Source organism: Sinocyclocheilus grahami, unplaced genomic scaffold (assembly GCF_001515645.1).
Source record: "Sinocyclocheilus grahami isolate Dianchi unplaced genomic scaffold, SAMN03320097.WGS_v1.1 scaffold566.1, whole genome shotgun sequence".
Lineage (NCBI taxonomy): Eukaryota > Metazoa > Chordata > Actinopteri > Cypriniformes > Cyprinidae > Sinocyclocheilus > Sinocyclocheilus grahami.
Window position 1 is genome coordinate 834,372 of NW_015505745.1, and position 23,056 is coordinate 857,427.

Genomic DNA, 23,056 nt, shown 5'->3' on the forward strand with positions numbered 1-23,056 from the left:
GTGTCTCTCGCGTTAGCTGGTGTTGGTGTGTGTGTGTGTGTGTGTGTGTGTCTCTCATGAGAGCTGATGATGGTGTGTGTGTGTGTGTGTGTGTGTGTGTGTCTCTCTCTCTCTAGAGCGCGGGGGGGGGGGGGGGTTGGGGGGGGATCCTTCAGTAATCATTCTAATATTCTTTTTGCCATTCAAGAAATATTTCTTATTACCAATGTCGGAAACAGTTGTGCCGCTTAATCTTTTTTGTGTAAACTATCATATTTTTTTAAGGATTATTGATGAATAAAAGTTCAAAAGAACAGCATTTATTTACATAGAAATATTCTATAACCTTATAAATGTTTGCTGAATAAAAGTAGACATTTCCTGTTTAAATTTTTTTTTAAATCTTACTGACCCTAAACTTTTGAATGGTAGATTATGTCTATTGGGATTTGAAGACTCCTATTGAAAATCACTGAGAAATCTGAATAGGCTTCATCACAGAATACAGTGCAAGTCACTGACTGTGCCTTTATTTGGGTTTGAATGGCTTAAGCCCTGCTAAGAGGACACATAAATGAGTGAATATCAAGAGCTCTGTAATGTAAACCGAGATATATAAGGAAAAGCAGCCAGAGGAACAAACACAGTTACTTACTCTGTGCCACTTTCCACCATCTGTGTGAGCAGTGAGATGCCGTCGAGGTTAATGAACTCCTGAGCAAAGGTGATGTCTCGTGAAGAGTTGGCCAGATCCTTCAGAGCGTCCAGCTTCATGTCCATGCTGGACGACTGGATGCGCTCGTGCAGCTGCTGGGCCATCTGGGCCTGTTACCATGGCCACAGAAGAGGTGTGTTAATGAAAGCGTGACAGATCGTCATATGTAGGAGGTCAGGCCTTTTAGTCACACAACTCAAGGAAGAAGGCGAGACTGCACTTCTCTAAATTACTGTCTCACTGAATCCACAATCATTCCCTCATTAGAGAGTATTAAGCATGCATGTTTTTACATACTGCAATTATCCATTTTTCATATATAATTTCAATGTAGATTGAATAAACTAAATATATATACAGTGGGTACGGAAAGTATTCAGACCCCCTTACATTGAGTCCCAAAGCCTTAGAAATGGCTTTATAATCCTTTCCAGACTGATACATGTCAACTGTTTTGATTCTCATCCGTTCTATGATGTGTTGCTCTTTAAGCATGCTTCACTTTGTCAGACAGGTTCTTTTTAAGTGATTTCTTGATTCAACAGGTCTGGCAGTAATCAGGCCTGGGTGTGGCTAGTGAAATTTAACTCCGCTTTCTAAAATAATGTGGTTATTTGCAGTTCTTTCGTTATTTAACTGGAGGGGGCAATTCATTTTTCACGTAGGGCCATGTAGGTTGGGACAGTTTTTTTCCCTTAATAAATGAAATCATAATTTAAAAACTGCATTTTGTACTTACTTGCATTATCTTTGTGTAATATTTAAATTAGTTTGATGATCTGAAACATTAAAGTGTGACAAACATGAAAAAAAATAAGAAATCAGGAAGGGGGCCAACAGTTTTTCACACCACTGTATGTGTTTTATTTAATTTAAAGTTAATTTTATTTCAAGTAACATTTTTTTTAATGGTTTTAGTTTTATTTAACAGTAATAACTGTAAGGACAATGCAGAAGTGGCATTTGAATTTTCAGTGATCAGCGATCATCTTTTCTAACCACATTCGACAAGCCTTATATTATTTTTAATTTATCTGATTTAAATTACAAACATTTAACAGAAAAAAGGGTAATTTGTTTACAGATAAAAAAAATTATTAGATGCAAAATATCAAACCAATGACAAACTAATGGTGTGACGTAAAATTCCAAATACTTTTTGTAACAACTGCTTTGATCAAATTAAAAAGCACCTTAATTGCACTAATGTAACCGAATACACCATTATAAATACATGCTTTACCAGGCACTACAGAATTGCTTTCCTCTGTGAAATTTATTGAAACCGTACTGAGCACTGACGTTAAATATCAGTGGTGTCTGGTGCAGAACATCACAGGAAGAGAAACCGTCATTGTTGTCATTATGCTAGAGGAGACTGTTTCAAATGTCACAGACATCAACTTTGAATATCATCATCCCCAAGCTGCAAATTCAGATGGGTCATATGAACAACAGTTTCTGAATGAAATATTAATTCTAATATAATGCAGCTCCAAAACGACAATACATTTTCATAACAAAGAGCCAATCCATGATCGGAAGTGAAAAAATAATAACAGCTGGGCACATTTACGCCTTGACAAGTCACGCAAGAATGCTTCTCAGCTGCTGACACTTTAGGAAGATTTGGTAATGTAACCTATCACCCCTCACATCTGAAGGATTATAGGCCCCATCTGGACGGAGCAGGGCTTCAGAGGATAAAGGCAGGCCCCTCCCACTGATAAAGCCTTTAGAGATGCCAAAAATACATATATTAACTCAAATGTGCTACTCACAGCTGAAGTAGTAAGCCGCAGAATGGAGCCGTTTTTGATGTTGTTGCGATTCTGTGAAGAAAAAAAAAAAAGAGGTATTGTCATGCACTGGTATATGATGTATTCTTTTAAATTACTGAGCTTTGCAATACAGCTTATTTTCAAGATTTAGCATTTAACCTTTTCAGTGATGTAGAAGTTGGTTGAGTCAGCATTCTGCAGGGCAAAGGTTTCAGGGTTTGGCAAGTTCCACCTAATGAGAGAAAATTCAGATGATCATCAGAGATTGCATTGATGTATACAGTGATGGGTTTTGCTGTGTAACAAAAACAATCAGCATCGGTGAAAAAGGTGATGGGGATAAATTTCTTGGAATCAACAGCTGAAATTATTTTGGAAGATTCTTATATTAGAATACAGCTACATGTGGTTAACGGTAGCAACTTTCTTTTGAAACAACATCAGTGGTAATATCCTAAACTGTAAAAACTACTATTTAAACAACTTTACAGTTCAAATAATTCAAGTTTTGACAAAAACAAAAAATTATATAAAATCATAAACCTCATATTTCGGCCTAATAAACGACTACGTATGCTGTTTATAATTGGTCTGAACAAAATAGTGGTGCTTATGGAAAAGCAGAAATACAGTGGTTGCCCCTGTAAACAGCAGCACTGCACTTATAAACACTGCTTTATTAGGCATCCCACTGAGGTAAGATGAGAAAGAAAGAAAATGCCACATTGAGATACAAATCATGTGAATAGACTATGTCAGTGACAGACTGGCAAATTTTGCTTGTGAATTTGAGGAGTGAATACATTGAGGGGAAAAAAACTCAATGCTTGTTACTTACCCCTCACAGACTTCTTTAATGATGGCTGAGAGAGGCTTTTTCTGCAGAAAACAAAAAAACAATAACAAAAGTTATTCCTGTATTCTTGGAGCTCATATTCTACCTTATTTCTTTATGGCTAATAAACATTCTTTATACCCAATAATACTGCTGCATTGACATTAGATTGTACAACTTTTGATCAAACGTTTTGTTGAGTCAAGTCAAGAGCAACAAAGAACTAATAAAGAATTTTATCAGAATAAGGATGAATGATGAATAAAGAACTTCAGGGTGATTTATGCAAGGTACTTTGTCTCAATAGTTTTTATAGCATATCATCTTCATCATTTAGAGACACACTGCAGGGCCTTCTCTCTCAAATTTTAAAGGAATAGTTCAGCCAAAAGAGGAAAATCAAGTCATTATTTATTCACTATGTTTTTACAAACCCACATTACTTATTCTTCTGTGAAGCACATAATTATTAAAGGACTAAGGGGTCTCCTTTTTAGTGTTGCATTTTCAGATATCAACAGCTCTGCTCATGAAATGTTAGTCATGGAGTATTTACTAAACTTGTCATAGAAGGATAGTAAATTCTGACATGATGTACATTTGTGGGAGAAAAAAGCAAACATACACTATTGTAAGTTACATATACATGCATGTAGATGAAGGTAAAGTCAGCCAAAGGCACTGACCTGGTCAATCTCCATAAGTTTGGGAAAGGCCCCCGGCCACTCGATGGCCACCTTCACAATGTCTGCTGGGGGCGGCATGGCTGCGCTGATGGAGGATGTGGCCGCTCACTGCTGCCTGGCTCTCATCCAAGCCTGTAGAGGGAGATAGAGGGAGAAAGCTAGGGTTATACTATGCATACTAATTTATTAAACGTGTCTCTTTATCAAACTGATTAGTACAACCAGGGAGGGATGTCAAAAATGCCAGTACTTTGGTAATAAGCCAATGCTAAAATGTTACAATTCCAGTAATTTCGAAGTACTGGTAGATATCTCGATTAGATACCGGAGTGCTGCTCTTGATTTTATGTATATGCTCTATGGGTATCTTTCTTACCATCCACCTCCTTGTTATCCGTTACAACAACTGAATGCACGTCAAATATTTGGTTGGAAAGCATGTTTGACCTTGAGGTCAGAACAGAGAGCTCTTTCAGTCACTAGATAATTTGCTGCTAATGTGTAAGAGCTGACACTGAGGAATTCTTCTGGAAAACCTTGAAAATGTATTTCAGGAATGCAAAGCTTTGACTGGTGCAGTGTCACTGTGAGAGATTCACTCGGAACGAGAACATTCCTCTTTTGTGACATTTGATACTGGGACATTTTAATTACTGCAGTAAGATCTACATACTTGTGTGTCTTTTAAACACGTCTTTATTCATGTCTGAATTTTGCTTTTAAACTAAAACTACTGAGATCAACTGCCATCAGACAATATATATATAGCAGCTATTCAGCTCAATGTGCTTTTAACATTAACACATTTAAATGAATGTTATAGAATGAAGTGCATTTACAGCACTAAAGACATTTAAAAAAAAAAACTATTATTTGCAAGCTACAACTAAAGTTTGCTTTGTCAAAGTTACAAGTTTCTTTAAAATCAACAGTGTTGTTCTATATAATCACAGTGTGTGCCAAGCTGCTGAGTACTGAACAGTCATGGGATATGCAAACACAGGCCGTCATATATTACTGTGCTCATGATCGTATGTCATGATGACAAATTGACATGTTGACAAAATGACTAATTTTTGCTGTTTAGTTTATATAAATAGTCTTGGAGGATTGCTGATTGCAGCTTTGTATTGTGATACAATTCAGGACGCTGAACTCTTGATTTCAAAAGAGCAAGGGAAATGTTCTTTTTCCATGATATGGACAATTGGCTGAAATTAAACGGACTATTTTCTTTTAGCCCATTTCAATCAGCAATAAAGAGCAACATGAGCAAATCTCTAAAGCACATTAACAAATAAAGTCATTTGCACTATAAAGCCATATAGCTGTAGCCAAACTAACAGAAGTTAATTCCAGCTCAATTTTCCTTAAGTATCTGGCTCGCAATATTTACTTAATAACATTATTATTATTGCATATAATGAACATGAAAAAATTTATATATGTCTGAAGTCTCAAAATGTGCAACACAAATACAATAAAACAGTAAATCTTCTAAAAGAAAAGGTTAGGTGAGCCCATAAAGAGAAATTGACTTCCGTTAAATCCCCGTGTACATTATTTAGCACTCCTGACACTCGGGACAGTGCGGATCATCTTTGGTCTTTGTAGATAATCCCCGTTACATTTTTAATCCCCCATTCCATAATGCATGGGGATGATTCTTGGAGAGAAAACAAGAACACACGCAGCCTGTGAAACAAGCATTCATTCAACCCATTCAAACAAGCTGCCATGTCACTCTGCCATGACTCATCCCATAATAATCTCCACAGACACTACCCAGGCTCTGTTGCTATGGCATCTGCTCCATCAGAAGTTGCCTCTTTCCAGGGTGGTTCTCTTGGAAATGTTTCATTCCTGGTAAGAAGTTTCCTCATTACAGATGGCATGATTTCAGCTGACAGAAGTCAATAAATCTCAGTACCAGGATTTATGTAAAGCTCTCAGCTGTCGTTCAAATGGACAGAATAGCTGCACATAGTTGTAATTTTTATCCTTTGGTCTTATATGATTAGAGATACTGTAAACAAATTAAGCGAAAGAGGAGTTCATGTTAATACTTCTTATTTGTCTAGGTTTGGCTTCACTACAAGAGAATAAAACTCATGCACAAAGCTATTACAACATTCAAGTGCAAGTGGTTTTATTCCACACTGTTTGTTGGCATAACAGTAAAGCATGAAATGCTGGATATGTGGATACAACCACAAAGCCAGTGGGACACAAGCAACAGCCATGTAAGGTGCTTTCACCAAACCATGTCTAGTAAAGTATTTTTTCACTAAAGCATTCATGTCTTATCCATCAAAAAGTTCTACAAAACAAAAGACAATTAAAGTGAAACAAATTTGCATATTTGATAGACGTGGTTTCTTAAACCTACACAATAATGCTGTTGAAAGGAACCGAGAAAAAAACAGACTGACGGGATTTGATTTCTTCAGAGGGCTTAATAGTCCAGTCATTTGAACAAGCAGGTCTGGAGATGCCTCTGTCTCTCTGATGGGGGCAGGGACACACAAAGCATCGCCTGCTCTTCCATTCAATCCCGAGTTTTTTTTTCAGGGTTGGAGCTGAACTCTGCAGGACTGCGGCTCTCTAGGACCGAACTTGCCTACCCCTGTACTATGCAAATGCCTTGTTTTTGAACACATACCATTACAATACTAGTTTTGGGTCATGTACTAAGAAAAGACCATGTATGTGGACATGTACTATGGTAACAACATGTTTTACAGTGTGTACTATAATGTCTATACCATGTATACTATGGCAATACCATGTTTTAGGACAAGTAGTATGGCACTACAGTGTTTTTGTACACATGACAATATCGTGTTTTTGGACATGTACCATTGTAATACCATGGTATTGACATGTTTTAGGACACATACAATTGCAATACCATGTTTTAGGACATGTAGCATGGTGTCATGTTTTTAGGACCATGGCAATACCATATTTTTTGGGCATGTACTATAAAAATGCATTGGTATTCTTTGAAGTACCATGGGATACCTTGCAAACAATATGACACGTACTGCATATGAATCTGATATATGATATAGACATCAGATACTATCATGACACAGTCACAGTCATTTTAAACAAGAGACAAATGATAGCAATAATTTGAGCGCAGGCCACTCAAAAGCATTATTACAAACTAATCAGCCAACATGTTTTATTAGTATTGCTCAGAAATGACATAAACTAAATGTACTGTAGAATTATCAGTGATGTAAGATATGACCCACAAGAAAATTTACACGGGTACATGATCAAAGTAAAAGCCTGTTCATCCTTGCAGTCAACCTGAGACTACCTTTATTAGATGCTGAACATCATGGACGGGACAGCATGTGGTTGTCAGAGTGACAGTCCCAGTGTGGTTTAAATGTTAAGATTTCACTCCCGCAGAGAGCACAACACCACCAAGCCGAACAGATGCAGTCCATCAGTTGTGAGAAGAAAGCGAAAGAATGGTCAGAAGTTCACACTCTCACCAGGTTTCGCGTCACTGGATTGCCCACGTCCTGTATAGATTTCAAAAGTGCCCTCCAGTGATTCATCGGACACCTCTACAAAGGGCCCCAGAGCAGAGAGGGCCCACACCGGCAGGGGCTACAAAGGAGCAGCGAGCTTTATCTGCGCTGAGAAACAAAGACACGCGAGACAGCTACTGAGTTACTGCTACTCACTTTCTTTGTTTCACTGACGCCGGTCAGCTCTCATTTCTACCCTGCAGGTCTGACCTGTGCTTTGTTCCTACAAACCTTTCTAGAGACAGAACTGTGGGTCCTGTTTTGAGACACACATACATAGTCAATATCTGGTGGATTTCCATCGGTTGCTATAGAAATGATGTAAACGTCAGAATGATGTCAAGAGATATTTTCATACAACAATTGAGTGTGGCTCTCAGTGTGGAAAGAGAGGAGGGGAAATTGGAGATTCGGACCGTGCTCACATCTATCATGACATCTCACCATGGTGCTGAACTCACGAGAGCATGACGAACATACACAACAGGCATTTTACACATTCATGCATGTATTGTGCAAAACCGCTGACTCACTCACTATTCATAGTGAATGTCACACCGTTCACGTGAGGAAGGTGTGAGTGAAAATGAGTGTATTCAGACACAGCTTCAGACAATACTGCATACTTTGTATGTTACATAAGGATCATATCAAAATATTGTTAGATAGTATTATTATTATTAAATACATGCTATTTTAAATATTGTTTTATTATACGAGTGATAATAAATATTAATAACTAAACAAAGAATAAACTATTAATAATAGTAAAATATTTTACATGTTAATTATAGCATTAATAATATAATTATAAAAAAATAATAATAATACAAAACAATTGTTATTTTAGTTATATCAATAATGATAATAAACTAATACAAATAATGATAATAAACAAACAAATATTAGCAAACCTTAATAATAAACATTTGAATTTGTAATTTGATCTCACGTTTTTCTTGATCAAACTACAGAAAAGTATTTTTTACTTTGCGGTCTGTCTAAATGCCTTAGAAAGGGATTTGTAAAATGTAAGACTAGTAAAGTCTGAAGTGTTTTTGTACATTTTTTTTACACTACCATTACAAAATGCACTGCAGTACTACTGTACAGTGAGGGTATCATGTGGTGATTTTATGAACTTTGGCATATTCCATGGTACGGAATCATTACCATATTCAGATTCCAAAATCAAAATGTACAAACAAATGTCTAACAACATGGTATTACTTTTCTCTCTCTCTCTCTCTCTCTCTGTTTGGGAAACACTAAGAGATGCACATCAGCAAAGAATGATGTTTTGATGTACAACAGACATTTATGTTACAATCAAACACCTGACTCTCCTCTCCTTACCACTAACAGCGGTTAAATAAAAAAAAAGACATTAATTTCCTTCGAAATGTTTGTAGTTCACAAAAAAACGAACAGTGTAGACAGTCAAGAATTCTGCACTCATTATTTCAGTCTGAGCTGCAGTGGACACCTAGTGTCAAAGACAAGTTTTCTATTTCTCATACAGTAACCAGGATATCCTGTCAAATTACTCACACAGCTAAGCAGCAGTTTTTTTCTAAATTGCATATTCTTTCAAAACACATTCAAGTGTCTAGGCCAATACGGATTATCCTGCCTGCTCGATGGAGACACCTCAATAAAGCAAACAGACCAAATGAAAAGTTTCAGCAATGTATTTAGATTTACAAAAAGGAAAATTCAGCCTGGTTCACAGACAAATCTGTAGTGATATGTTAGGGGTCACAGAGTTGACCCCAGTGGCCAAAACAACACCCTGAGCTGCCCGGACTCATCCGAAAGAATGAAGAAACTTACCCAAAAACCTCCGCAACTAGCAGCCGCTCAAATGAGTTGATGTTTCCTGTTCTTTAAGCCTCAGCAGTGCAGTGTGTTGCTTCTCAACATAATCAACAAAAGCCTTTAAAATCAAGACTACACCCGTATTTATGACACAACTTCTCATGAACCTTGACTTAACCAGTGAGAAAGAAAGAGAGGTGAAACAGGCGGAGGAAGTAGGCGTTCATCACGAGAAGAGGAAACTGCTGGGCAACAGTTACACGGAAAGGCGGCAAATTTCAAAGATGCAACACAACTGAAGACGTGAGGAGGAAACAGACCCATAGGCTCCTTGCTCCGCTTATCTGAGCATGTCAGACAATAACAGGAGGCATGGAGACGCACTGATCGCTTGAGATAAAGCGATGATTTGGTGCATGCATTTAGAAGACAAATTGTAAAAATAAGGCTGTGTGGTGATTAGGTCACAGGAAGTAGTTTTCAAGCCACATATGTATGTCTGTACAAGAAAAAAAAATTATACGTTACTTAAAATTAATGAAACCTATTTTATGACTATTAGGAGTTTTTTTACAGTAATGAACAAATTTTCATTATTAATTCTCATTGCTGTAATGTAAAGAATTTGTGACAAATCCCTTTAATACAGTAATGACAACAATCCTAAGCCAACTTTTTTCCCATTAAAAAAAAAAAAATCACAAATTCAAAAACATAAACAAAACACGAAACACAAACCAAAAACAAAAAAACAAGCCAAACCACAACACAACACAACAAAAACAAAAAGAGTACAGATCATTCAGAGGGTCCTGCATCCTGTTTTACAGATAAGGTGACCCTTATTCATACCCATATGAAACAATGGGCTCTATTTCACACTCAGCTGGGCCTTTCATAAACACTTCTGTGACTTGATTAGTACAAATAAACATGAATGCAGTCCACTTCAGTGTGAAATTTCTTCTTCTTTTCAAATAATCCCTTTGATTTCTCAAAGAACTCACGCTTCCGCTCTGATACATGTGCGGCCCAGATAAACAAAGCTGACACTAGGACACTGACTCATAGTGCCATGGTAACAAAATTAAAAAACAACCCATGAAGCAGAAAAATAACATGCTCAGTTTATGACTAGCTGGGCAGAATGACATTCCCGGAAAGTGATGCCACACACAAATAGCACTAATGATCAGTGTGCTAATTGTCACAAGGGCACATTTTCAAGGATGAAAAAAAAAGAACCGAGCACAAGAGCTGCTGATTACAGCATGGGCCGGCTGCTCTCATTTCCCATATCTGCTCATCCTCTCACAATTTTGAGGAGCACACTTGGTCATTTCTGATGCAACAGCATCAGCTGGGTGGCAAATCAAGAGCTGCTAACATCTCGTTACCCATTAAAGGTTCAGGGGAATGATGGCTAAATTGGCTCATGTCAGTGAATGAGAAGGAGCATATATTGGTTCTACCCATTGCGGGCTCCTAGGGGCCGGCCGGCCCTGCTCTCACAGCTGTTGAGGTGGCTCTGGGTTCCCTCGAGCTATGAATAGAGATCAGTGGAGAGCTGGTCAATGAAAAATGTTGGGTCTGGCCTAGATTAATGCGTGGTCGGGTACATCAAACCAGCGCTGTTTAGACTGACTGGTAAAATTGGTCAAGGTCTTTGAGACCAGCTAGAAAGAAAAAAAAAAGAGAGACAAATGAGGAGGAAGAAAGAGATCCACACATTTTTCTGGAAAATGAGCACATCTAAAATTAAACAGTGACCTTCTTTTGGGGCCTTTACTGTGATAAATGAATGGCAGCTCCACTTTCAACAATATAAAGTGCAACGTGTTCAGATGTTCTCTATAAAAAAAAAATCGTTCACTTTAAAAAAAAAAAAAAAACTCATTAATTTACTCATTCATTGGTTTAAACCCATATGACTTACTTTCATCTGTGAAACATAAAAGTAGATATTCTGATAAATGCTCATGCTGCTATTTTTCAGCATTTCAAATTACGACCCACTGCTGTCAAAAATGAAATAAAAACACCATAAAACTGGTCCACAGCCCTGTTTAGACTGGACTAGTTTTCCCTCACACAACCTTTGCAAAAGTTCCAGAGAAAAATACCTACCGTTTTTCCGCAAACTCAACGGTCCTCTGAGAAATCGAATCCTGTCCAAATGCAGATGTCTGTGATTGCTGATACTCTATTACCACAACACTTGTCGTCTCATGTTATTTCTTGAATAACATAAGCTACCGTTTGCGCACTAATCTTCCGCATACTGCACTTTTCAATACAGACTAGGGATGACACAAATCTCAATATAATATTGAACCATTCGGTAAAACATCCACGGTTCAATACACGCTTGAGAATTGCGTTTCTTTTTACGGTTTTGCCTTTTATTTCTCCCTGAATAGGCTCTGTTTTTGCCTGTGGTTTACGCACTGAGATGAGGAAACTCCTCCCCGCTTATAACGTGATAGACAGTTTAAGCATTTCTATTGATACGTGGGCTAACTGTATTGTTGTATCGCTAATACAGACAGCATGCAACGAAAAATTATGATGAAAAAATTGAGGAGAACCAAATAGTGGAAACTCCTAAGACAGGCCATATTAATATCAGGATCAGGTAAAATGGATATCTAAATTTCTCTGCTTGGTTATGGGTTTATTATAAGCAGCCACTTCTGTAAACTCATGTGAAGTTAATTTAAAAAGGTTTTTATAATAAATGAAAATAATATATATTAAAAGAATGCATTAAAAGTTATGCGTCATTCATGATGCATGCAATATATATATATATATATATATATATATATATATATATTAATGAGTAATTAATGACAGAATTTTCATTTCTGGTTGAACTAACCCTTTTAAATTCACAATACTGCTTTGTCCACAGGGGTTACGGGAAACAGCTCTAATTCAGCTTTTCCATAAGCACCACCTGCTGTCAACGAGTGGAATTACAGAGACTTATACAGGTGCATCTCAAATTAGAATGTCGTGGGAAAAGTTCATTTATTTCAGTAATTCAACTCAAATTGTGAAACTCGTGTATTAAATAAATTCAATGCACACAGACTGAAGTAGTTTAAGTCTTTGGTTCTTTTAATTGTGATGATTTTGGCTCACATTTAACAAAAACCCACCAATTCTCAACAAATTAGAATATGGTGACATGCCAATCAGCTAATCAACTCAAAACACCTGCAAAGGTTTCCTGAGCCTTCAAAATGGTCTCTCAGTTTGGTTCACTAGGCTACACAATCATGGGGAAAACTGCTGATCTGACAGTTGTCCAGAAGACAATCATTGACACCCTTCACAAGGAGGGTAAGCCACAAACATTCATTGCCAAAGAAGCTGGCTGTTCACAGAGTGCTGTATCCAAGCATGTTAACAGAAAGTTGAGTGGAAGGAAAAAGTGTGGAAGAAAAAGATGCACAACCAACCGAGAGAACCGCAGCCTTATGAGGATTGTCAGGCAAAATCGATTCAAGAATTTGAGTGAAAGTCACAAGGAATGGACTGAGACTGGGGTCAAGGCATCAAGAGCCATCACACACAGACGGGTCAAGGAATTTGGCTACAGTTGTTGTATTCCTCTTGTTAAGCCACTCCTGAACCACAGACAACGTCAGAGGCATCTTACCTGGGCTAAGGAGAAGAAGAACTGGACTGTTGCCCAGTGGTCCAAAGTCCTCTTTTCAGATGAGAGCAAGTTTTGCATTTCATTTGGAAACCAAGGTCCTAGAGTCTAGAGGAAGGGTGGAGAAGCTCATAGCACAAGTTGCTTGAAGTCCAGTGTTAAGTTTCCACAGGCTGTGATGATTTGGGGTGTAATGTCATCTGCTGGTGTTGGTCCATTGGGATTTTTGAAAACCAACGTCACTGCACCAGTTTACCAAGAAATTTTGGAGCACTCCATGCTTCCTTCTGCTGACCAGCTTTTTGAAGATGCTGATTTCATTTTCCAGCAGGATTTGGCACCTGCCCACACTGCCAAAAGCACCAAAAGTTGGTTAAATGACCATGGTGTTGGTGTGCTTGACTGGCCAGCAAACTCACCAGACCTGAACCCCAGAGAATCTATGAGGTATTGTCAAGAGGAAAATGAAAACCAAGAGACCAAAAAATGCAGATTAGCTGAAGGCCACTGTCAAAGAAACCTGAGCTTCCATACCACCTCAGCAGTGCCACAAACTGATCACCTCCATGCCACGCCAAATTGAGGCAGTAATTAAAGCAAAAGGAGCCCCTACCAAGTATTGAGTACATGTACAGTAAATGAACATACTTTCCAGAAGGCCAACAATTCACTAAAAATGTTTTTTTATTGGTCTTATGAAGTATTCTAATTTGTTGAGATAGTGAATTGGTGGGTTTTTGTTAAATGTGAGCCAAAATCATCACAATTAAAAGAACCAAAGACTTAAACTACTTCAGTCTGTGTGCATTGAATTTATTTAATACACGAGTTTCACAATTTGAGTTGAATTACTGAAATAAATGAACTTTTCCACGACATTCTAATTTATTGAGATGCACCTGTATTTACATTCAGCTTGCATGCAGTTTTTTTCTGGCCAAAAACGGACCGAATTTGCATGCTCTGCTGTAAATTTTGACCGGTTGATGAAAAACAAGCTTATGTGGAGTCTGGACATTTAAACAATTCAGATAGGAGCAGATAAAATACATATAATCATTTATTAATCAATTATCATTTTGACTTATATCTTTTCTTTATTTAAAGGCTGAAATGTGAGGTTTACCTTTTTATTAAACTTTTTCAAAGCTTTATTTGAACATTTACATTAGATATTTCAACATACTATTAAACTGTTGTCAGTCAAGTTGTCATTTAAAATTCGAACATCATTGGTAATGTTATGCTTTTAGTGATTATGCAAACAAAAAGTCATTTTATTTGTTGTTTGTTGATTTTTAAATTTAAAACTTGGTGAACTGATTTATGTGTCGATACTTTTACCGTGATAATACTGATAACCGTGATCATTTTGGTCACTATAATCGTGATAAGACATTTTCATACCGTTACATCCCTAATATATATATACAAACATTTGGTGAATTGTAACTCAAATCTGTTTAGAAAATCAGTACTGTCCAAATAGGGCTTACATGACTTAAATATATTCAACAGTGAAATGTAAGCAATCATCTCACATTTCAAATCAAAAGTCTCCTGACTAGAGAAATAAATACAGCTGACCTAGAAGCGATGTTCCCGTCTTGGTGGTCGAGGAGCCAGCTGTCTCCTTGGAGATGCATGTGTGATGTGCCATGTTCCAATTAGCCCTTTCTTGTTTTTAGTACCTAAACCCCTACCCAGGAGCAAAGAGACCCCCTACATGCTGTACTGCCTCTGACAAACCTGATTAAGTCACCCAATCTAGCCCTGGGAGTTAGTTTGCCAAAAGCAGACACGGCCTGGTGGTACTCGTGAGCAGAGCTGCCAACCACCTTTGCACATGGAAACCTTGGTCTGGATTTATTCAGGCTCATCTCACTTTGGTAACTTTATCCATTTCGCTCCTTCCAAACAGCTTTTAAATCATTTTGTTTTGTTAAAAATGTATTTGAAATCATTTTTGCACACAATCAGATCCCAAAACAGTTGTTAGTCACAGATTTAGTTGTCATCTAAGGCATGCATTTCTGAGTCTTTTCAATTAAAACAATGAACCATTCAAATCTATTTTGATATATACCAGATTCACATTAAAAGGCACCAGTTCAGATGGGTTAAAAAAAAAACAGCGCATCTAAACACTACTACACTAATTGTAGTCATCTTTAATCTACATGGAAGAATAGAGCTTTTAAAAGAGTACAGTAATAGATGTACACTGCTGCAAGATTATATAAGACCTATTTGGTAATGGGAGTGTAAAAATATTTTTAAACCGTACACCGTTCAAACTAGGCTGCTTATGTTGAAGTGTTTGGGATGTGGCTTTTAATGATGAGACCTTTTTTGTAATCAGGCTCTCAAAAAGTATATAACAATTTGGATATAGATTTATCGGCCAACATATCGGTTATCGGCTTTCAAAAATAAAGAATAATCGGTTATCGGTATCGGCCAAAATTTTCATATCGGTGCATCCCTAGTGTTTTTCCCTTTAAAATTTAATTTGCAGCTTTATAACTAACATAACTAATATACAGTAACTAACCTGATCACAGAGAATGACTAATGTCTCAATTTAACGCAGCTCAAGCCGAGAGTTTGGTCACAGTGACATGTATTTGGCAGGTGAAGTAGTTTGTTTTCAGGTCTAAGACGAGTGTCTTCTATCTAAAAGGGTCTTTACTGTTACAAAAGCGTTTGCGGATGCAAGACAAGCGATGGAGGTGGGGAGAGCATGATTCAGTCACTGGCTGTGTGACCTTCTGCTCACAGGCTCCTCAGCCCAGTAGGAAACACTCTAAACAGGTCAGACCTATGACAGCCTTCAAACATGAGACGCTGTTACCACATTCCCTCACTGAGAGAAGGGAAAACACAACATCTCTCTCACAACCCACTTGTACCGCAAAAAAAATAAAAACATGTATGAATATGACCAATGAATAGGGCAAAGGGCAACCAATAATGTATTCTGTAGAAATACAAAGATAAAAAAAAATTAGAATTCCAATAATCAACTGATAGATTTTAAAATAGATACAATACCATTAAAAAATTTGGGGTCGTATGATTTTAAAATGTTTTTGAAAGAAATATGTGCTCGCCAAGGCTGCATTTACCATATAAAAAAAAAAACAATAAAAACAAAAATATAGTGAAATATTATTACTATTTAAAACAATTGGGGTCATATGACGTTGCTAAAAAGAACATTATTTTGTGTATTTGGTGTAATGAAATGTGTTTATGCGGTTTAAGGTTCAAAAAACACATTATTTTCCACATACTGTACATTATTGTTTCTCCTCTATGCCCTGCCTTTCTGAAATGCGCAGATTTTTACAAAGCTCATCGTTCTGAAAAGCGAGGTGTGCTGTGATTGGCCAGCTATCCAGTGCGTTGTGATTGGCCGAATACCTCAAGCCTGTGACGGAAATGTTACGCCCCTTACCATATGATCCTTCATTGGCAATTATATATAATTTATAAATGATTAAAGACAAAATTAAGAGTAGTTATTTAGATTGATGTGGTTTGGAATTTGTAAAATGTGCTTGGAAATAAAATGTGATCAGAATAACAACTTGCATAATAATTATGCAAGCACTCTATATAAGATCATAATATACAGTATAATTATAAATTAAATAACTAAGTCACAAAAAGTATTTCAGAGCAATATAATAATGATAGCTCATAATACATATTTCTAATGATATTATAGTTCCGTCTGGGATGCAGCCAATCACATGTCATCTAAGACCATTTAATCAGTGTTTTTATTGGGGTCATATGACGTTGCTAAAAAGAACATTATTTTGTGTATTTGGTGTAATGAAATGTGTTTATGCGGTTTAAGGTTCAAAAAACACATTATTTTCCACATACTGTACATTATTGTTTCTCCTCTATGCCCTGCCTTTCTGAAATGCGCAGATTTTTACAAAGCTCATCGTTCTGAAAAGCGAGGTGTGCTGTGATTGGCCAGCTATCCAGTGCGTTGTGATTGGCCGAATACCTCAAGCCTGTGACGGAAATGTTACGCCCCTTACCATATGATGCCGTGTCCGGCTGGAGCGATGAGACAAAAACATTAAAACCCATGTTACGCGTTGCATCGCTTCGCGTAAACATAAAACCATGTCCGCATTTGTGAGAAACAACAAGCCTACTCTACACTGCTCAAAACTCGCGTTTGAAAAGAAATATGAAAGCGTACTTACAGGCTGCGAGTAGGCTTGCCGCGATAGACGGTGCTGACGGTAATACCGGTGTTAAGCCGCAACACCGGTTATGTCACTTGCCCACCGTGTCACCGACCCCCACCGTCGTTTTGATTTTTTTATAGTAATAAAAATCATTTAGTTCAGTAAAAGAACAGACACTACAACTGAACGCGGCTGCTCAATGCAGCGTGCCGAACGACAGTCGCATCACAGATCAGATTTCATTTCTCCAGTGAGGAGAGTGAGTCGAGCTGACTGACAAGAAGAGTGAGGTGAGGTGAGACAGACAAGACGATGGCGGGTGATTTAGTTTCGAAACGAGATGCAAAAGCGCCTGTTTGGCAATATTTTGAATTTTGAAAAGCATGTTGACTTTTGCCGTTTATCTAAGGTGATTTTGGACGTTTTTTTTAAACATTCGTTTCTTATTTAATTGGTTCCACATTGTTTGCTGATTTTTACTTTATTTAAACTGTCATTTATTTATTTTATTTGACATTCGTTTTGCTAATAAACGTTCTACGTTTCTTATTTATTTGGTTTTATATATTATACATGTTTATTTATTTCCAGTTTTGTATACCTATTCAACTTTATGCAAGTTATTTGTTATTTTATATTAGGCATAGCCTGCCCTATAGCATGGTGTATTTTTATTTGTTTTGTTAATAAAAGTTCTATGTTTTATATATACGCTAATGTGAGCTTGACATTGTATTTTGTTGTTGCATTCAAGCAATTGACGCCTAACTGCCGCTAATTCAAATGTGAAAGTAAAATGCGCACGGCGCTTTTAAGCTATTTAAAAGCGGAGGGAAAATTCAAACAAACTAAAAACGAACAATTGCTTTACTCCGAATTGCCGCTATTTTAAAGTGAAAGTAAAATGGGCACACCGCTTTTACAAGCTATTTAAAAGCGAAGGAAAGCAAGGAAAAGAGGGAACGCCCCCGCCCCCGCGGTGATACCGTTGTTGTCACACGTCGATTAAACGGAAGGAAAATTTCCTCACCGTCACAACCCTAGCTGTGAGTCAGCATTATTTGTCAGAACACCGGCATTGTAGGCTACTCTCCCAGGAAACAGTCCTCATCCTCCGTAAAATGCTTTGCACACATCTGAATATTTGGTTTGAACGGTTCTGGAACAGTGTTGTAAATACAACTTAACCACTGAGTTCTAGTTGTGTCCTCTTTTGGAAGGCCAAACAAAGTAGTTTCACTTTCACAACAAAACGCAGCGTCAGCAACAATACTACAGCGAGAATCAAAGTTCTGCTTTCTTTCTTTGCGTGAACATTTAAGCGGCGTTATGCAAATCTTCCCACATTGTGACGTAAACATGTGGGGGCGTGTTTAAACAAGGGCGTTTTAGGAGGGCGTTAACTTTTATAAAGAATATCTCTTTGGGTTTGAGACTTTACTCTTTGCAATTTTAGGGATCTTATCTATTCACGAACAGCTTGTAACACTCCAAAGAGAAAGGAAAAATTGAAATCGCATCATATGACCCCTTTAATGTTATTAAATATAATGTGTTCCCGTGATGGCAACGCTGAATTTCCTGCAGCCATTACTCCAGATGATCCTTCAAAAATCATTCTAATATGCCGATTTGTTGCACAAGAAACATTTGTTATTATTATTATCAATATCAAAAACAGCCGTGCTGCTTCAGATGTTTGTGCAAACCATGATGCATTTTCTTTTTTCAAGATTCTTTAATTAATAGAAATAATAGAAAGCATTTATTGGAAAGAGAAACATTTTGTATCATTAATTATAAATACCTCTATTGTCTTTAATTGAATGCATCCTTGCTGAATAAAATTATGCATTTCTTACTGACCCCAAACTTTTGAACCATATTGAATGAAAATACAGCAAATTCAAACTGAACCATAGAGTAAAACTTTTTACACAAAGTAAAAAAAATAATTTTAAAAAGGAGAAGAAAAAAGAAAGAAGTCCACGAGCAACTAGACAATCTATAATTATTATTTAAATAAACTGTAGAAAGTTGATTATTTTTGTGAATGATAGTTTCCTCAAGAATAGCTTTAGAGCATTAAGATAAACCACTTCTGGTAAGTCACTTTGTGCACATGTGCCAATGCACACAAACACTAAAAATCACCATGTTGACCAGCTCCTACCCCCCACACCACATCCCACAAAGTGAACTGGAACATTTAAGTCCTCTTAAATCAACCCTCACCTCATTACACTGGTTTCTCTGGCTAAATTAAAACTAATTAGTAATGATGGGATGGGATGAAAGAAATTCAAGCAATTTCCTCAAACATCGCCACAAGATCCTGGCCAGTACAGCTCTTGGATCTGCTAGACGGCTAACAGGCACAGCAGAGAGATTAGGAGAGAGGATGTAGAGGCATCCAACAGTCAGTGATGACCGAGAAGAAGCTCTGTGTCAGGAACGCAACATCAGCTACTAATTCAGCATCCAACACCACTGGATCTCACAGTGATGACTGTAAATTTCACTGCAAGTGAAGCAAAGTGCACAAACACAAAGCCAGATTACATTGCCTCTAGCGTCGCCAAATTAAATTGAATTGCAGCAGTATCTTGCAATATAATAATTATAATAATAATAATAATAAGTCATTTATTCTTGTTGTTAATAATAATAATATCCTGTCACTTTTTTGAATAATTATTATGGACTACTTTAATATTTGTACTTAATTTTACGAGACAATTTATATACAAAATAACCACTATTAGTATTTATTTATTACATACATATTATTATTATTATTATTATACGTTTTGAATCATTATTATGCACTACTTTAATATTTATACTAAACTATATTTATAGAATCCTTAATATTAGTATTTATTATATACATACATTAACCTAATATTATCCTAAACTTATTTTGATGTCTAAATTAATTTTGAACCATATTTTTGGGCATGTTCTGATCTCAAATTTAGGCCTTCTATAAATGTTAGTACCACTCAATTTTACTTCCTCCCATCATACATTCACTGTCAATCTTATAATTAAATTATGTAGTAAATCTTATAATTTGCTATATTAATCTTTTTAGATATCATTACAATAACTATAATCAAAATTCCTTCAAATATGAACTCATTATGAAAATGTTTTTAATCCATGTATGAATAATGAAACAAAAAGCAATACAAACCACCTTAGTTTTTGTAATCTTTGATACATTAGCAGAAGCAAACTAAACAAATTTCAACCGATCACTTAATAGGGAAACACACATACTGGTAAAAAATGTATAGCCTGAATGCACTGCAAGTCGCTTTGGATAAAAGCGTCTGCTAAATGCATACATGTTTTTTTTTTTTTTTAGGGAAGAGCTAATGGAATACAATCAATGAACACATCTCATGAATGAGTTGTGTTCTCAGAAAGAGGAACAGCCTATGGGCGAATCCACGCTGAAAAGCTGCTGACCTCTGGCTGTTGTAGGCATCGCACAATGGTAGCCTCTGACCGTTTGACACCAGCCCTGATGGACAGACCCTGTTTGGGAAACCATGGGAACCGTGTTGATTTGTATAGTCTCTCACATGAAGATGGCCTCAGGCCGAGGAGATGGAAGAGGTGTGGGTCTCTCCAGGGATAAGCACAAAACCTTTATTTAGCAGTGGCACAGGCGAACTGTTACAACCGCTGATGAATGTTAAACGCAGGCGATGCGATGCGCTGCCCTCAGGAGCACTTACCATAGAGTGGGATGGAGTGGGCAGCATTGTTCATAAACTGTTCTTTCAGAAATAGTGAGCGCTATATAAAGTACTAAATTACACAAACATGTGGGTTATGAAACGCGCTCTTCAATGAAAAACAAGCATTAGATAATCAAAGGAAAGGAGAGCTTGTTCAACAATGCATCTCATCTTTCACTAACAATAAACTAAATAGTAACATGTACCACACTACAACCATGACATATGTTATGTTACGTTACGCTGTTATGTACACACTAGTGTTCAAAAGATTAGTGTGGTAAAAGTAAAAATAAATAAATAAATAATACTTTTATTTCAGCAAGGATGCATTAAATTGAGCAAAAGTGACAGTAAAGACATTTATAATGTTACAAAATATTTATATTTCAAATAAATGCTGTTATTTCTATTTGAAAAAATCCTGAAAAGGATTATCACGGTTTTCACAAAAAAATATAATATTACGCAGCACTGTTTTCAGCACTGATAATAATTATAGCTAATTACTTGAACCCAGCATATTACAATGATTTCTGAACGTGACACTGAAGACTGAAGTAATTATACTGAAAATTCAGCTTTGCCATCACAGGAATAAATTACAGTTTAAAATATATGAAAATAGAAAACAGTTATTTTTCATTGTAATAATATTTCCCAATATTAGTGTTTTTTACTGCATTTTTAATCAAATAAATGCAGCCTAAAAGACATCTTTAAAAAATCTTATCAACCCCAAACATTTAAACAATTGTGTATATTATTTTATATTATACTATATTTAAAAATTATATCACACTTATAATTATATTATACTAATATGAAATTACCATTACCAGTTACCAAAGGTGTCATGGTACCTATAAACAATGAAATAGTCAACATTTTTAAGGTGTTTTCTTACTAGACATCTTTAAAAAATCTTATCAACCCCAAACATTTAAACAATTGTGTATATTATTTTATATTATACTATATTTAAAAATTATATCACACTTATAATTATATTATACTAATATGAAATTACCATTACCAGTTACCAAAGGTGTCATGGTACCTATAAACAATGAAATAGTCAACATTTTTAAGGTGTTTTCTTACCGGGTCTACTCAAAAGAGCCTACCCACAAATATGAGAATGCAAGTGAGGCATCATTAATGTCTACAGCACAAATACTGTAGTGTGGGATAATTACACAACAAAGTTTATTCCTCAGGGTTAAGAGTTTGTTCAAATAGCAACAGAATTAGACTTCCTCCCATCATACATTCACTGTCAATCTTATAATTAAATTATGTAGTAAATCTTATAATTTGCTATATTAATCTTTTTAGATATCATTACAATAACTATAATCAAAATTCCTTCAAATATGAACTCATTATGAAAATGTTTTTAATCCATGTATGAATAATGAAACAAAAAGCAATACAAACCACCTTAGTTTTTGTAATCTTTGATACATTAGCAGAAGCAAACTAAACAAATTTCAACCGATCACTTAATAGGGAAACACACATACTGGTAAAAAATGTATAGCCTGAATGCACTGCAAGTCGCTTTGGATAAAAGCGTCTGCTAAATGCATACATGTTTTTTTTTTTTTTTTAGGGAAGAGCTAATGGAATACAATCAATGAACACATCTCATGAATGAGTTGTGTTCTCAGAAAGAGGAACAGCCTATGGGCGAATCCACGCTGAAAAGCTGCTGACCTCTGGCTGTTGTAGGCATCGCACAATGGTAGCCTCTGACCGTTTGACACCAGCCCTGATGGACAGACCCTGTTTGGGAAACCATGGGAACCGTGTTGATTTGTATAGTCTCTCACATGAAGATGGCCTCAGGCCGAGGAGATGGAAGAGGTGTGGGTCTCTCCAGGGATAAGCACAAAACCTTTATTTAGCAGTGGCACAGGCGAACTGTTACAACCGCTGATGAATGTTAAACGCAGGCGATGCGATGCGCTGCCCTCAGGAGCACTTACCATAGAGTGGGATGGAGTGGGCAGCATTGTTCATAAACTGTTCTTTCAGAAATAGTGAGCGCTATAT

The 23,056-nt window shown here is 36.6% G+C and overlaps 1 protein-coding gene across 5 annotated transcripts in view; it reads right to left on the reverse strand.

Moving 5' to 3' along the window:
• Positions 1 to 23,056, reverse strand: part of LOC107556397 (engulfment and cell motility protein 1) — a 103,205-nt gene that overhangs the window by 65,188 nt on the left and 14,961 nt on the right. For 4 of the 5 annotated variants that reach the window (XM_016239508.1, XM_016239505.1, XM_016239506.1 and 1 more), the window contains exons 2-6: positions 3,997 to 4,128; positions 3,314 to 3,354; positions 2,635 to 2,707; positions 2,476 to 2,526; positions 635 to 804 (exon numbers count right to left, since the gene is read on the reverse strand). In XM_016239508.1, coding sequence (XP_016094994.1) covers positions 635 to 804; positions 2,476 to 2,526; positions 2,635 to 2,707; positions 3,314 to 3,354; positions 3,997 to 4,074 — 413 coding nt within the window. In that variant the 5' untranslated portion in view covers positions 4,075 to 4,128. Of the gene's footprint in view, positions 1 to 634; positions 805 to 2,475; positions 2,527 to 2,634; positions 2,708 to 3,313; positions 3,355 to 3,996; positions 4,129 to 9,380; positions 9,515 to 23,056 lie in introns of those variants that run through there. The other variant, XM_016239504.1, reaches the window with a different exon arrangement.